Source organism: Cydia amplana, chromosome Z (genome assembly GCF_948474715.1).
Source record: "Cydia amplana chromosome Z, ilCydAmpl1.1, whole genome shotgun sequence".
NCBI classification, from domain to species: domain Eukaryota; kingdom Metazoa; phylum Arthropoda; class Insecta; order Lepidoptera; family Tortricidae; genus Cydia; species Cydia amplana.
This window is the reverse complement of record NC_086096.1, coordinates 11,825,413-11,839,212: the sequence shown is the minus strand read 5'-3', so window position 1 is coordinate 11,839,212 and position 13,800 is coordinate 11,825,413. Positions and strand designations below refer to the sequence as shown.

General features: G+C 43.3%; 1 protein-coding gene across 2 annotated transcripts; it reads left to right on the top strand.

Annotated features, from left to right (window-relative positions):
* Positions 1-241: 241 nt before the first annotated feature.
* Positions 242-13,585, top strand: LOC134661033 (MAGUK p55 subfamily member 7). Of its 2 annotated transcripts, XM_063516934.1 has the most exons (12): positions 242-526; positions 627-898; positions 969-1,100; positions 3,493-3,522; positions 4,409-4,576; positions 5,578-5,774; positions 6,243-6,358; positions 8,040-8,203; positions 8,746-8,899; positions 10,846-11,016; positions 12,496-12,668; positions 13,409-13,585. In XM_063516934.1, the coding sequence occupies exons 1-12, from the start codon at positions 496-498 to the stop codon at positions 13,583-13,585; spliced, it is 1,785 nt and encodes a 594-aa protein (XP_063373004.1). In that variant the 5' UTR covers positions 242-495. The 2 variants fall into 2 exon arrangements, with proteins under 2 accessions (XP_063373004.1, XP_063373005.1); XM_063516935.1 differs by lacking the exon at positions 3,493-3,522.
* Positions 13,586-13,800: the final 215 nt, after the last annotated feature.

Genomic DNA, 13,800 nt, shown 5'->3' with positions numbered 1-13,800 from the left:
AGTAAAACGGCGAAATTGTGGGATTGTATCAACTATTCTATGCGTAAAACGGAACGGTCCAATTTGTATTGATTTTCAATTTCAATTTTCTCTCGCGCCAGTCGCTTCCGTTTCATGTCTATCATCTTACTGTCGTTGACAGATCGTTACCGAAACGAAATATGTAGTTTTCGTGAAAAACCTGTAAATCCTAAAGTGACCTAAAGCTTTATTATCGTCGAAGCTTTTGTGAGAACATAAGCTTAGCAATAATCGAAAGTTCTTATGACTTAAAAGATTACAATGTTACTTAAAAGTTAAAAATATGTGCTTAAAGTGTATCCGCAATAAAGTCCTGCGATATTCAGAATGTAATTTTATACACTTGATATTGCTTGAAATTACTTGTTATCATTCTCACTCTAACGTGTACGCTTTATAATGGAAGTTATGCCTTTTTAAATATTTTTCAATACCTTCTTTAGAATAAATATTCCTACTTATAAATATGTAAATATGGATACACCATCTGAGAACTGGGACCCAGGTATTATTTTATAATAGCATTCTTGAATTAAAATAAAAAATATTGGTATCAAAAAGTTAAGCTGTGACTTATATTTATTTATACATATCTTTATTTTAAGCACTTACTCGTCTATTGAGCTCACTGAAGGAAGTCCAGTCAGGCGGTGAAGATGTAGCTTTTTTGAGTGAACTTCTACAGTCGAGGCAGCTTCATGCATTAGTTCAAGTTCACAACAAGATTGCAGCAAAAGGAAAGGATGACAAATTCTTCCCACTGCTGTCAAATGCTATGCAAGTCACACTCGAAGTTCTAGATTTGTTGGGCAATGTGGTGTCTGTCTCCAACGAATATCAAGATCTTCTGAGTGTATTACAGAAACCACACTTCCAGGTTGGTACTTAATCATAGTTTTTATTAGCAATCTAAATAGGCTACCTACACTAATATACATTCTTTGCAGGCAATATTATGCACACATGATGCTGTGGCGCAGAAAGACTACTACCCCCACCTGCCCGATGTGCCATCAGATCCAGATGAAGAAGAGGAAACAGTCAAAATTGTTCAACTAGTGAAGAGTGATGAACCCCTGGTACAAAATTTTGATTATTTCTTTAATCATCCTGCGAATGCAACTTTTTACTCTTGCTTATTCACACATGCCAGTATAACTACAAGTACAAGGTCCAATTGACTATTGGACTTTTATATCATCGGGTGACAAGTAAAAGTCACTAACTAACATCATTGAAATTATTAGACAATAAACCGTGTTACAAATATAATAAAGTGCATTGTTACTCTAATTTTTGATAGTACCTACTTAGTGACTTTTACTTGTCACCCAACATTCTGATGATTAGGCATCGGAGTTTTTGTCGCATGGTAAGACTAATAGCAAGCTATGGAGTCGACATTTGCCATAAATGTAAACTCTTATTCATACTCATACTCATTTATTTAATTTATCTTAAAATGCCTTTAGAGCGGTCAGTCGTGTATATTATCTTAGTCAAATTATATAAAAAAAATATTTTTCTAATACATTATGAATTTATAACTTCAACTATTTTAACATACAACTATACAAACTACATCGCTGCGAAAGACCTAATGTTATGTAGGTACTGACCGCTGATAAAATTGATTCGACCAAATCGCACATCTGATTAATCTTTCCAATTAGACGGACACATGTTGAAATGTAAAATATCTTCCAAGTAAACAACTAATCAATGACAGTAGTGATAGAATTAATTCATAACTTTTTTAATTGCGGAAGGTTATTTTCTTAGGTGACAGTTCCATTCACTTTCGGCTCTATTGCAACAAATGAGGTTTAATAAATTAAACTCATATACGTAGTAACTATTTAGTAATCTGTTCTCATATTAATCATGAGTATGAGTATGAATAAGAGTTTACATTTATGGCAAATGTCGACTCCATAGCTTGCTATTAGTCTTACCATACGACAAAAACTCCGATGCCTGCTGATGATATAATTCAATAACTTTTATAATTCAAAACTGCAAATATTTGCTCTGGTCTTATGAATACTGAAATTAAATTTGGAAACATATTCAAGGTTGGCAAATACCTTTGGCAGGTTGTTTCATCTGCTACTAACTATTGATGTTGACTGTACTATATTCGGTATATATGTCGGCGACCGATCGTAAGATCAGGCAGATCGTAATGTTCCTGTGTAATGTTTTGATGATAGTGACATTAAACCAATATATAGGTAGGATAGGATCGTTAGGTTGCTTTAGACGCCCGAAGGGCAAACTGCCCAGAAATAGGAGCCTACGACTCAGGGAACGGGTCAAAGATTTTCACGTTTCACGATATGCCTAGGAATCTCACGATATGCCTGATCTTACGATCGCCCGCCGACATATATAATACAGTTGGTAGTAGGTATATTTAGAGAAGTAACATTAACTTAAGAATATATCTATGTATTATATCTTTAACCCTAAAACATTAATCAAACAAGGTTTTAAACTGAGTGTTACTTCCTTAATAAATTAGAAAAACTGTAAGTACTTCAGCAAATAAGCTTTCAGTTAACTCATGAAATTAAAGTAACTGATCTCTACCACAGTGGTAATATAATAAAAACCATTGTTATTTAATTTATAATTACTTAATTTACTTGATCTACCAAGCTCAGTGTAAAAACTCTTGAAGGATTTAGATCTAGCCTTTTCTGAAATAAAGTATGAAAAACATGTAAATATTGAATTGGCAGAACTTGCATGCCATTCATGGAACTTGAATACTGTGGCACTTTGTATGTTATCACAGTGACAACCAATATGCAAGCTGCTCGGTATCTCATAATATTGCCACTGTGGCATTGAGATATGAAGTGGCACAGAAATTAAATTCCTCAACCTAATAAGTCATAAACTGTTAAAGTACACAGCAGTGGAGGGGCGCCAATAAAGGTGGATTTCCATTAGTTTGTTCATTTTTAACCAATTGCCCACTTTGGGCAGAAAATGCTAGCTAAAGATAGACCAACAGACATGTCTAACACACCATCACTGCTATAAATTATACACCGCGAGTTATTTGTATCAGAAAAACTTAAGCTACCTAAGTTACGATAGTCAATATCCACGTCAACTATAAAAATCAATAATAATATGGGAGAATTGACACAACAAAGTAGTTTTGAATTCTGAAATTCATTGGCATTCTGTTAACTATTTCCTGTAAAATATGTTTTACTGTTAAGATTAACCAGATTTAATTTCATTTAGAAATAGCAGCTATGTTATAAAAGTTGATGAGCTAACATATCCAACAACAATATCAGTATGTATGTGATAGATTACAGGTTAAATTCAATAAATGTTAGAAAAAACTAGCACTTGATAAAGTTCACCTTACCTTTATCTCAGTAGTTAACCTAATATTTTGTGAATAGTAATTAGGAAGGTAAACATTGAAGAGAAATATTTTCTATCAAGGGTGGAGCCCAGAGTGCCGAGCCAATCGTGGTAAGTTAATTCCAATACTTAGCTGCTATTTATTTGGATGCTTTCTTTTCACATATTCCTGGCTTGTGGATTGTACCTACTTGGTTCACACACTTTCGTTTTGTTTGTCTGGTCGTTGTATTTCCTTATATAGTCAAGCTTTTTAAATTGTGGATCACTTTGAACCTTGTCACAGCGACAATTATATGAAATCCTCATGAATTTTATAGGAATTTTGATTGTGAAAAGGTTCCGATTGGTTGATAAATCAGAGTGCTTGACTGTACGTTACCCTTGCTCTCCAAGTGTCTACAATTTCTATACTTATTAGCTGCTATCTCTAGATGTTTATGCAACTTATGTTGTTATTGTATGATCATATCTGACATTAGGTATTTTAGTTTTATCCCTAAGCTATTTTTTATTCGCTTTACCTTTACAATCATCTATCTATACGATGCAGAAAATGACCTACTTAGTCTTTATATATGTATAGCTATAAATTTAGATGAGCTAAGATGAAATACCGATATGAGTTGAACTTATCCGCTCTAGCTCTTAGCCGCAGTGGAACGTATTTTCAACTGCCAGCGCCATCTCCTTCAGGTATCGAATGAGGGGAGGGTGGGGTCGATTATTTTCCTACACTTTATTACAAATCTTTGTATGTAGGCACTAGCTACGGTTTTTAACAACTAACAACTATGTTCCTTTTTCTTATGGCCGCCCTTCTGTGTTGGGAAGGCATTCAAGGGACCAGATCTCACCGCATTTTTTCAGCAAAAAAACTGAATGTTCGGCATTAGTTTCGTGTTTGCAATATTAATGCCGTCATAAGTAGGTACTTAAGCCGTCTAAGTTAGTTAAGTTAGTTGTGTTATTTTTGCGAATGTGATCGTATGTGTAGGGCGCGACGATCAAAACGGACGAGGAGACGGGGAAGATCGTGATAGCGCGCGTGATGCACGGCGGCGCGGCGGACCGGTCGGGGCTCATCCACGCCGGCGACGAGGTGATCGAGGTCAACGGCATCACGGTCGAGAACAAGACGCCCGCCGACGTGCTCGCCATTCTGGTACATACCACAACCACATAAGGTCAATGTGGCTAATTCCGTCATAGGGACTATTCCGTCCACGAGCGTAGGTATATTTCTTTGATTTTCAATCGTAGGGAAAAAACCACCTGCTTTTGATTGCTGAAACTAAAAGCCATCGCTGCTTTGTCGATGAAATTATCAATTTTGTTCGTTGTTCGAGAAAAAGGCTAGTAGACGGAATAGGCCCTATACTATGACGGAATTATCCACATTGACCTTACTGCTCTATTTAGAATCATACACCATGCAATATCCTCGTGTTTTACGGGAATCGCATCTTATCTTTGGCCAATAGGTTTTACCATCCGCAAGCGATATTGCTCTAATTCGGTACTATATTTCCGACCAGCCCGCGATATACCTTCACCTGTAGCGGGTATAATTTATCAGCAGCAGGCGACAGTTGGCATCAAGTAAGTAGCCATTATTAAGGATGGATGGAATCAGGGATGTTGCGAATATTCGCATCCGCACCCGCGGAACATCCGCATCTGCATCCGCATAAAATCGATGCGGAGCTCATGCGGATGCGGATCTCGACCAAGTCGGTAACAGGAATGTCTTAGCGGCGGCGTAAGGCTAGGTAATTTCGTCATTATATAATAACGAAATCGTCTAGATCGCTAAACGTCGACCAAGTTACTGTTTATTAAATAAAACGCACCTATAGGTATATTCTTGCTCAAATACTAAACGTTTCGTTTTTTTTTAATAAAAATTACTAAAAATGAAATATTTGACGTTTTTTAAGTACCAAATCTTGACATCCGCATCCGCGGATGTGAGGCTTTAAATATCCGCATCCGCGGATCTCAAAAAATCTGCATCCGCAACATCCCTGTATATATAGGTAGCCAAAAGTCCATCACTTGCCAGTCTATTAATATTATTATAGGTATCTACCTATCTATGACTTTGCGATTGGCCGTTAATCTTCCTATTTGTGTATGTCAGTTTACAACATTATTTGTTTACAGCAAAGCTCGGAAGGCACGATAACTTTCAAACTGGTGCCGTCCTACGGCAAGGGCGGTTCGCGCGAGAGCAAAGTGAGAGTGCGGGCCCTATTCAACTACAGTTCGGCCGAAGACCCCTATATCCCTTGCAAGGAAGCGGGGCTCAACTTCAAGAAAGGTGACGTTTTGCACATCGTGTCACAGGATGACGCCTACTGGTGAGTCGGAGTAGTAATAGTTATAACATACATTTGTGATTTGTGGACCGCTCAGCAGTGGCGGCGCGTCAAACATATCCATAGGCAAGCTGGGGCTAATTTGGCTTACATATTTCCTTTACAACTCTGCTCAAACGTCCAAAAACAGGCAAGCCGGTGGGAATCGGCTTTTTAGGACGCGCCGCCACTGCCGCTCAGTATTAACACATTCATTGCCATCCGGCCAAACAAGACATCCGCGCTGGCCACAAAAATTTCTTCATTTAAAGGTGTAGTACCACGATCCCGACTATCGGGTCGTCCGGCCTGGGAACGAAATCATAAAATACCCGATAGTCGGGTTTTCGGCACTCAGTGTGTTAAATAAGTACCTACGAAATGCTGTTTTATATGGACAACTTAATTTTCTAAAACTTCACTTCACAGTTCACAATAGCGAATTTTCCTTTTAAAGTGTCATCGTTTTAGGTGGCAAGCGCGCCGCGAGGGGGAGCGGATCATGAGAGCAGGGCTAATACCATCGCGGGCCTTGCAAGAAGGTCGGATCATACATGAAAGGCAAACCGACCCACAGACAATGGACGGTACATGATTAAATATGTATTATTATTCATATAAGGCAACGCTTAGTCATGTCGTCGAGGACTTCTATGATGTAGCCATGAAGCCATGCGATTGTCGTGTTATTGTAGCTAGTGCCGCCTACGCAGCTTTTATTATTCAAGGGCATGTTCAGATCAGGTTTATAGCGACATAATAGTTACCGTATTACAAACACTGTCTTCAAAATATTGGATATGTAGGGCTCATCATGAGCCACAAGCTATCAGTACGTAATGTAAACATGCTCTTAGGGTCATCTACATCGAAGGGAAATAATGTACCTACCTAATGGTATGGTTAGCTGCATTTTTGTTTATGTAATCATACATTTTCCCATTTTTAAAGGGGTGTCTGCAATTATGCATGGTACCTAAAAACTTGATTTAGCTTTCGTTGCATAAAACGAAATTTGTTAACAATGGGTACAGTGTACACATCAGTGTGAACTATGCCTCTAACAATTTTCGTTTTACCTTGTGCTTACACCTATGTATAATAATGTCGTTTGAGATATGGTAAAAAAATTCCACTATATTTATATGTTAAAGATAAGAGATAACTGATTGAATTTAAATCTACTACTTGTCGCATTATCAGATATAAAATAATTGTATTGTCTCGCTTGCGAAGCATGTTGGCCCTTTTACACACTACCTAGAGGCCTACCGCGAACATCGAAATTCGAAGATGATCTATCTGCGTCTGTTCCGATCTTCCGATCAAATAATGTGGGAGCTATAAATGTGAAGATATACGGTCTTCTATTTGCTATGTTCGCTGTGCTGTAGGCGTACATTAATTGCGTGCATGTAAATGCAGTTTTGAGCAAGATACATATACTTACTTAAATAATGTCTTGAAAGAAAGAGGTACTTGCAGATTTGTCGTTTGCGGCGTTGGTATTATTGCACATCACTGTCCGTGTAGTTATTGCTTTATTTGTCTAGCCATTTGCATTCATTCGCTGCTTCGTAATAATGACATACTTCGTTAAATTTTATTTCTACTGCAAGGCAAATTAGTGTAAATTAACAATTTACCCTAATTTGTCCTACGTAGACCATCGACTGCCGAAGCCCTAGGGTATTACATATTACGTTCTATACGAGAAGCGAGAGTCTTATAAATGACCCTTAAAACAAAAGTGGATGTCGGCACGTGACCGCTGCCCCTTACAAACATAGTCCCCAGTTTCCTCTCCGAATATCAACATTATAAAAGTTAGCATCATTTAATTTTTTGTATAAAAAATGTTTTCTATAATGTCAAATATCTGGGTGACCGAGCTTCGCTCGGAAAACATATAAAAACTCGAAAATGCGCGTTTTCCCAGAGATAAGACCTAGCTAGAACGATTTTTCTCCCCCGAAAACCCCCACATACCAAATTTCATCGAAATCGTTAGAGCCGTTTTCGAGATCCCCGAAATATATATATATATATATATATATATATATATATATATATATATATATAAATAAATAAATAAATAAACAAGTTTAAAGTATTAGATAAAAGTTAGCATCATTTAATTTTTTGTATGAAAAATGTTTTCTATAATGTCAATATCCTGAGGAAAATGGGGTCTGCGTCTGTATGTAGAAGGGATAGTCAATTATCCTCTTGGATTCCCCCATGTATAAAGGCGATGGTTGGGAACAGGCAAGCCTGCGCTGTGCAGCCCGACGGGCGGCGGCGGGGACTGCGCGCCGCAGACGCCCTGCTCGCCGACGCCGACCGGCACCGCGCTGCTGCCCTGCAAGTCCGTGCCCAAAGTGAGGAAGGTCATATACGACATCACGGAGAACGACGACTTCGACCGAGAGGTATTGGCTATGTTGGGTACATTTTTTATAGCAAAGATTCATTGATTGCACGAGTATTAGGGTAGGTTTCTTGTTGGTAATGCTGGTATTCTGTCCCGTCAGCCAGGCGACAAAGTTTGTTAGAAAAACTGTTGTACTAAGTTCGACTAAGTGTAAGGCCTGAGTGGACGCTCGAGTTGGGCGTGCAGCGGGGCGGGGCGTGCGGCGTGCATGTTAAACAAATGCAAGCGTATAGGAGCGGCCTTAGTTAGTTCACGTTGCTCAAATCAATCCCGACGCCACGCTGCACGCCCCGCTGAACGCTCCGCTCCGAGCGTCCACTCAGGCCTTACACTTACACTAAGAAGTTTGGTAATAAGTTTCATCCTGTAGTCAGATCGGTAAAGGTCGGTCTTGTTACCGTATCTCTTAGCTTAGACTAGGTATAGATTATTAAAATTGTTGTTGAAATTCTAAGCTGCAAATGTTTTGGACTTAGTTCTACTAAATGTTTTAGTGACACGAAATTGCCTCTGAATATAAATTAAATATTGTATTTGTAGGTGATACCGACATACGAGGAGGTGGCGCGGCTGTACCCGCGGCCGGGGCTGGTGCGGCCGCTGGTGCTGGTGGGCGCGCCGGGCGTGGGCCGGAACGAGCTCCGCCGCCGGCTCATCGCCACCGACCCCGACAAGTTCGTCACCCCCGTGCCGTGTGAGTTACTGCCACTGATGTAGGCGGCCGGCTGTACCGCTCCGCCGCCGGCTCATCGCCACCGACCCCGACAAGTTCGTCACCCCCGTGCCGTGTGAGTTACTGCCACTGATGTAGGCGGCCGGCTGTACCGCTCCGCCGCCGGCTCATCGCCACCGACCCCGACAAGTTCGTCACCCCCGTGCCGTGTGAGTTACTGCCACTGATGTAGGCGGCCGGCTGTACCGCTCCGCCGCCGGCTCATCGCCACCGACCCCGACAAGTTCGTCACCCCCGTGCCGTGTGAGTTACTGCCACTGATGTAGGCGGCCGGCTGTACCGCTCCGCCGCCGGCTCATCGCCACCGACCCCGACAAGTTCGTCACCCCCGTGCCGTGTGAGTTACTGCCACTGATGTAGGCGGCCGGCTGTACCGCTCCGCCGCCGGCTCATCGCCACCGACCCCGACAAGTTCGTCACCCCCGTGCCGTGTGAGTTACTGCCACTGATGTAGGCGGCCGGCTGTACCGCTCCGCCGCCGGCTCATCGCCACCGACCCCGACAAGTTCGTCACCCCCGTGCCGTGTGAGTTACTGCCACTGATGTAGGCGGCCGGCTGTACCGCTCCGCCGCCGGCTCATCGCCACCGACCCCGACAAGTTCGTCACCCCCGTGCCGTGTGAGTTACTGCCACTGATGTAGGCGGCCGGCTGTACCGCTCCGCCGCCGGCTCATCGCCACCGACCCCGACAAGTTCGTCACCCCCGTGCCGTGTGAGTTACTGCCACTGATGCCAGTGGCGAATGCTACACGCTCGATATGAATCGCGATATTTAACGCGATATTAAGGCAATATTTATCTAGTAATATGTTGATATACTTACTACACATACGATACGAATCGCGTCAGTACCACGGTAAATTTCATTGAGTACACTCGTACGTTTCGCAATTATAATAAATAAAGCTATGAGTGACAATATGAATAAAGCTTGCGTTGCTATTATATTAGCGATAGCATTGAAAAGACATGTAAAGCGAAAAAAATGAACGAAATATTGGTTTCAAGAAAGAGAAAAATATACACATCTGAATTTATTAAATCAGATTCGGGAATACGCAATAAATTATAAGCAGCTGCTCATAGGCATTCGCCCTTTTCACTTTATTTATACTGCTCACATTTGAGCTGTCCCATACTTCAGGTAGTGTTTCTAACAAGAGTATGAATTCTTTCAAGTGTTTTTGATCGTTCGATTCAAGTACGGCGGGCGCCGCCTCAACATGTGCGTCCTCTTCCATCGCTGACAGAATGAATACTGACGCGATAAATATCGATTAGAGACTAGACGCTCGATATTTATCGACGATACAGATCGTGGATTTTTGGATTTCTAGAAATACAGCGATCCGTATCACGATACGTGATACACTTATACTACACACTCGATAAACATCGTGATCCTAGATTACGATCCAAATATCGCGATTCATATCGAGCGTGTAGCATTCGCCACTGATGTAGGCGGCCGGCTGTACCCGCGGCCGGGGCTGGTGCGGCCGCTGGTGCTGGTGGTCACTTTCCGTCCGTGCACGTTTGATGCTGACGCCGACCTCCATGCGCGCGTTGGTTAAACTAGTGGCTGTGCAGACCTCGCAAACCCCATGGGCTCCGCATTTTGAATTTTTTCCAAACTGAATACATAAAAAAAAACCATATAATTAAGTATAGAATTTGCTCACAAAATTTCACGGAAAACGTTTGATTCCCATTTTAGAGCAATTCGGAATAACACATTGAGTCATTTTTACAAAAAAACTAGTCTCTATTTGTACTGTAGCTACTCTATTTGTCATACAACACTATTTTATAAGAGTCATCGTTTCGAATGACTTTTTGACAGTTCCTTCCCCATTATTACGCTACTCTTTACAAAACTTAAATAAATATTCCTTTAACTACACAGACACATCCAGACCGCCGAAGGCAAGCGAGCAGAACGGCAAAGAGTACATGTTCGTGACGCGAGAAGCGATGGAGAAGGACATCGCGGACGGCAAGTTCATCGAGCACGGCGAGTACAAGGGCAACCTGTACGGCACCACCGCGGAGAGCGTCGAGACCATCATCAACTCAGGTATAGCACGGCGAGTACAAGGGCAACCTGTACGGCACCACCGCGGAAAGCGTCGAGACCATCATCAACTCAGGTATAGCACGGCGAGTACAAAGGGCAACCTGTACGGCACCACCGCGGAGAGCGTCGAGACCATCATCAACTCAGGTATAGCACGGCGAGTACAAGGGCAACCTGTACGGCACCACCGCGGAGAGCGTCGAGACCATCATCAACTCAGGTATAGCACGGCGAGTACAAGGGCAACCTGTACGGCACCACCGCGGAGAGCGTCGAGACCATCATCAACTCAGGTATAGCACGGCGAGTACAAGGACAACCTGTACGGCACCACCGCGGAGAGCGTCGAGATCATCATCAACTCAGGTATAACACGGCGAGTACAAGGGCAACCTGTACGGCACCACCGCGGAGAGCGTCGAGACCATCATCAACTCAGGTATAGCACGGCGAGTACAAGGGCAACCTGTACGGCACCACCGCGGAGAGCGTCGAGACCATCATCAACTCAGGTATAGCACGGCGAGTACAAGGACAACCTGTACGGCACCACCGCGGAGAGCGTCGAGACCATCATCAACTCAGGTATAACACGGCGAGTACAAGGGCAACCTGTACGGCACCACCGCGGAGAGCGTCGAGACCATCATAAACTCAGGTATAGCACGGCGAGTACAAGGGCAACCTGTACGGCACCACCGCGGAGAGCGTCGAGACCATCATCAACTCAGGTATAGCACGGCGAGTACAAGGACAACCTGTACGGCACCACCGCGGAGAGCGTCGAGACCATCATCAACTCAGGTATAGCACGGCGAGTACAAGGGCAACCTGTACGGCACCACCGCGGAGAGCGTCGAGACCATCATCAACTTAGTATGTCTTATCTCTTAGAATGTCACTATCAATAATGATAGTAGACATTCTAAGAAAAATCTTGGCTCCTGTACATCAGCTGTTTAATTCCAAGCATGAGTTACAGAATTAATGAATCTGTGTGCTATGTCACACTAGTAACGACCAAAGTGAGTTGATGGTAACTACTGGTAATAATTTTTCTCAGTTATTTACCACTGGGAACAGGTGAGAAATAGTACATTGTGCAACGAGGGTGTTAAATCCCGACAGTCGCAAGCTAGAGGGTATTTAAGACCCGAATTTAAAATACAGTCGGCTACAGAGAGAGGTACCACTCTGCAAACAAATTTCTTTGCGGGGGTCACCTCTCTCTGCAGCTGACTTTGTGTAAGGCCTGAGTAGACGCTCGAAGTGGAGCGTTCGGCGAGGCGTGCAGCGTGGCGTCGGGGTCAGGAGTAATTTGAGCAGCGTGCACTAAGGCCGCTCCTATACGCTTGCATTTGTTTAACATGCACGCCGTACGGCCCGCCCCGCAGCACGCCCAACTCGAGCGTCCACTCAGGCCTTACAGTTGGCGTATGGCTTGAGTATTTGTCGTGACGCGCCCTCTTTGTGGTGCAGGTCGCGTGTGCGTGCTGAGCCCGCACTGGCAGGCGCTGAAGATGCTGCGCACGGCGCGGCTGCGGCCCTACATCGTGTTCGTGCGGCCGCCGCCGCTCGAGCGGCTCGTCGCCACGCGCGCCGCGCACCACGCGCGCTCCACCTTCGACAAGGAGAGCTCCCGCGCCTTCACGGTATGCATCCCGAGTTGTATGCCATTTCAATTACAGTTCAATCATTCATTCATCACATACAGTAGGTACCTATCCATCTATCATCATCATATATTTGTACATCAAATCATACAAATACGTAGCTCTGATGATTGTTATACCGTACACAAGTACAACATAGTTGCACCGACTACAATTACCGGACTGGGGTCCGTTTCTCAAAAGCGTTTGTAACTTGTAACACAAGTGGACCCTTTCTAACAAAAGCTCTCAAAAAGTGACATCCACTTGTAATACAAGTTACAACATTTTGAGAAACGGGTTCCTGATCAACGTCGTTCAGTGTTGAATTATGAAAATTCATGTACCTACACTATACATTCACGTTTTCACTAGTTAAAACTAGTTTTCACGGTACTCTAGCAAAGTCAACAAATAAGTGCAACGACGAGCGAAGCGAGAAGGTAGGTGCTTGTAAGGTTACCGTGACCGTGTTAGGTAAGCGGCGGCAGCGGTTGAGAACACTAGTACCGACTTTATATATTTTACTGAAGCGTTACGGCGATAATATACGGCATTATTCATAAACGTCTGCTAACTTAATCAGCTGATAATCGTCGTTTGTCCCTCTCTATGGCATAGCGACAGATAGGAACAAACGACGATCATCAACTGATTAAGTTAGCAGCCGTTTATGAATAACGCCAACAGTATATACTGTATATAAGTGATTGGACACGTAACGCAAGCAATAATTCCAGGAGGAAGAGTTGGACGACATGCTCCGGTCGTCGAACCGCATCAACTTCCTGTACGGCTACATGTTCGACGAGGAGATCGTGAACGACGAGCTGGCCGGCGCGCTCGCGCAGCTGCTCAAGGCCGCCTGGCGCGTGCAGTCCGAGCCGCTCTGGGTGCCCGCCTCCTGGGTGCAGTAGGCACACACACAAATATAGTTTGTAGCTTTCTAGTAGACCCCGAAGGCTTATCCTATTGTCTATTGTTCAGTAAAACCGCACGTGCTACTTACCTGCAAAAAAGGGTCCTAATTATTCTATTTGGCACCTGAGCGCGGGCTAGTCCAACGCTCAAAAAACCAGTGTAGGTGCGCTCTCCGATAACGCGCCTTTGTTACGCATCTCGATGACACATT

Coding starts and splice junctions, on each gene's coding strand:
- LOC134661033 (XM_063516934.1), top strand. CDS start 496: ATGGATACACCATCTGAGAACTGGGACCCAG. Junction 5,775..6,242: donor TCACAGGATGACGCCTACTG/GTGAGTCGGAGT, acceptor TCATCGTTTTAG/GTGGCAAGCGCGCCGCGAGG. Junction 6,359..8,039: donor CGACCCACAGACAATGGACG/GTACATGATTAA, acceptor GGTTGGGAACAG/GCAAGCCTGCGCTGTGCAGC.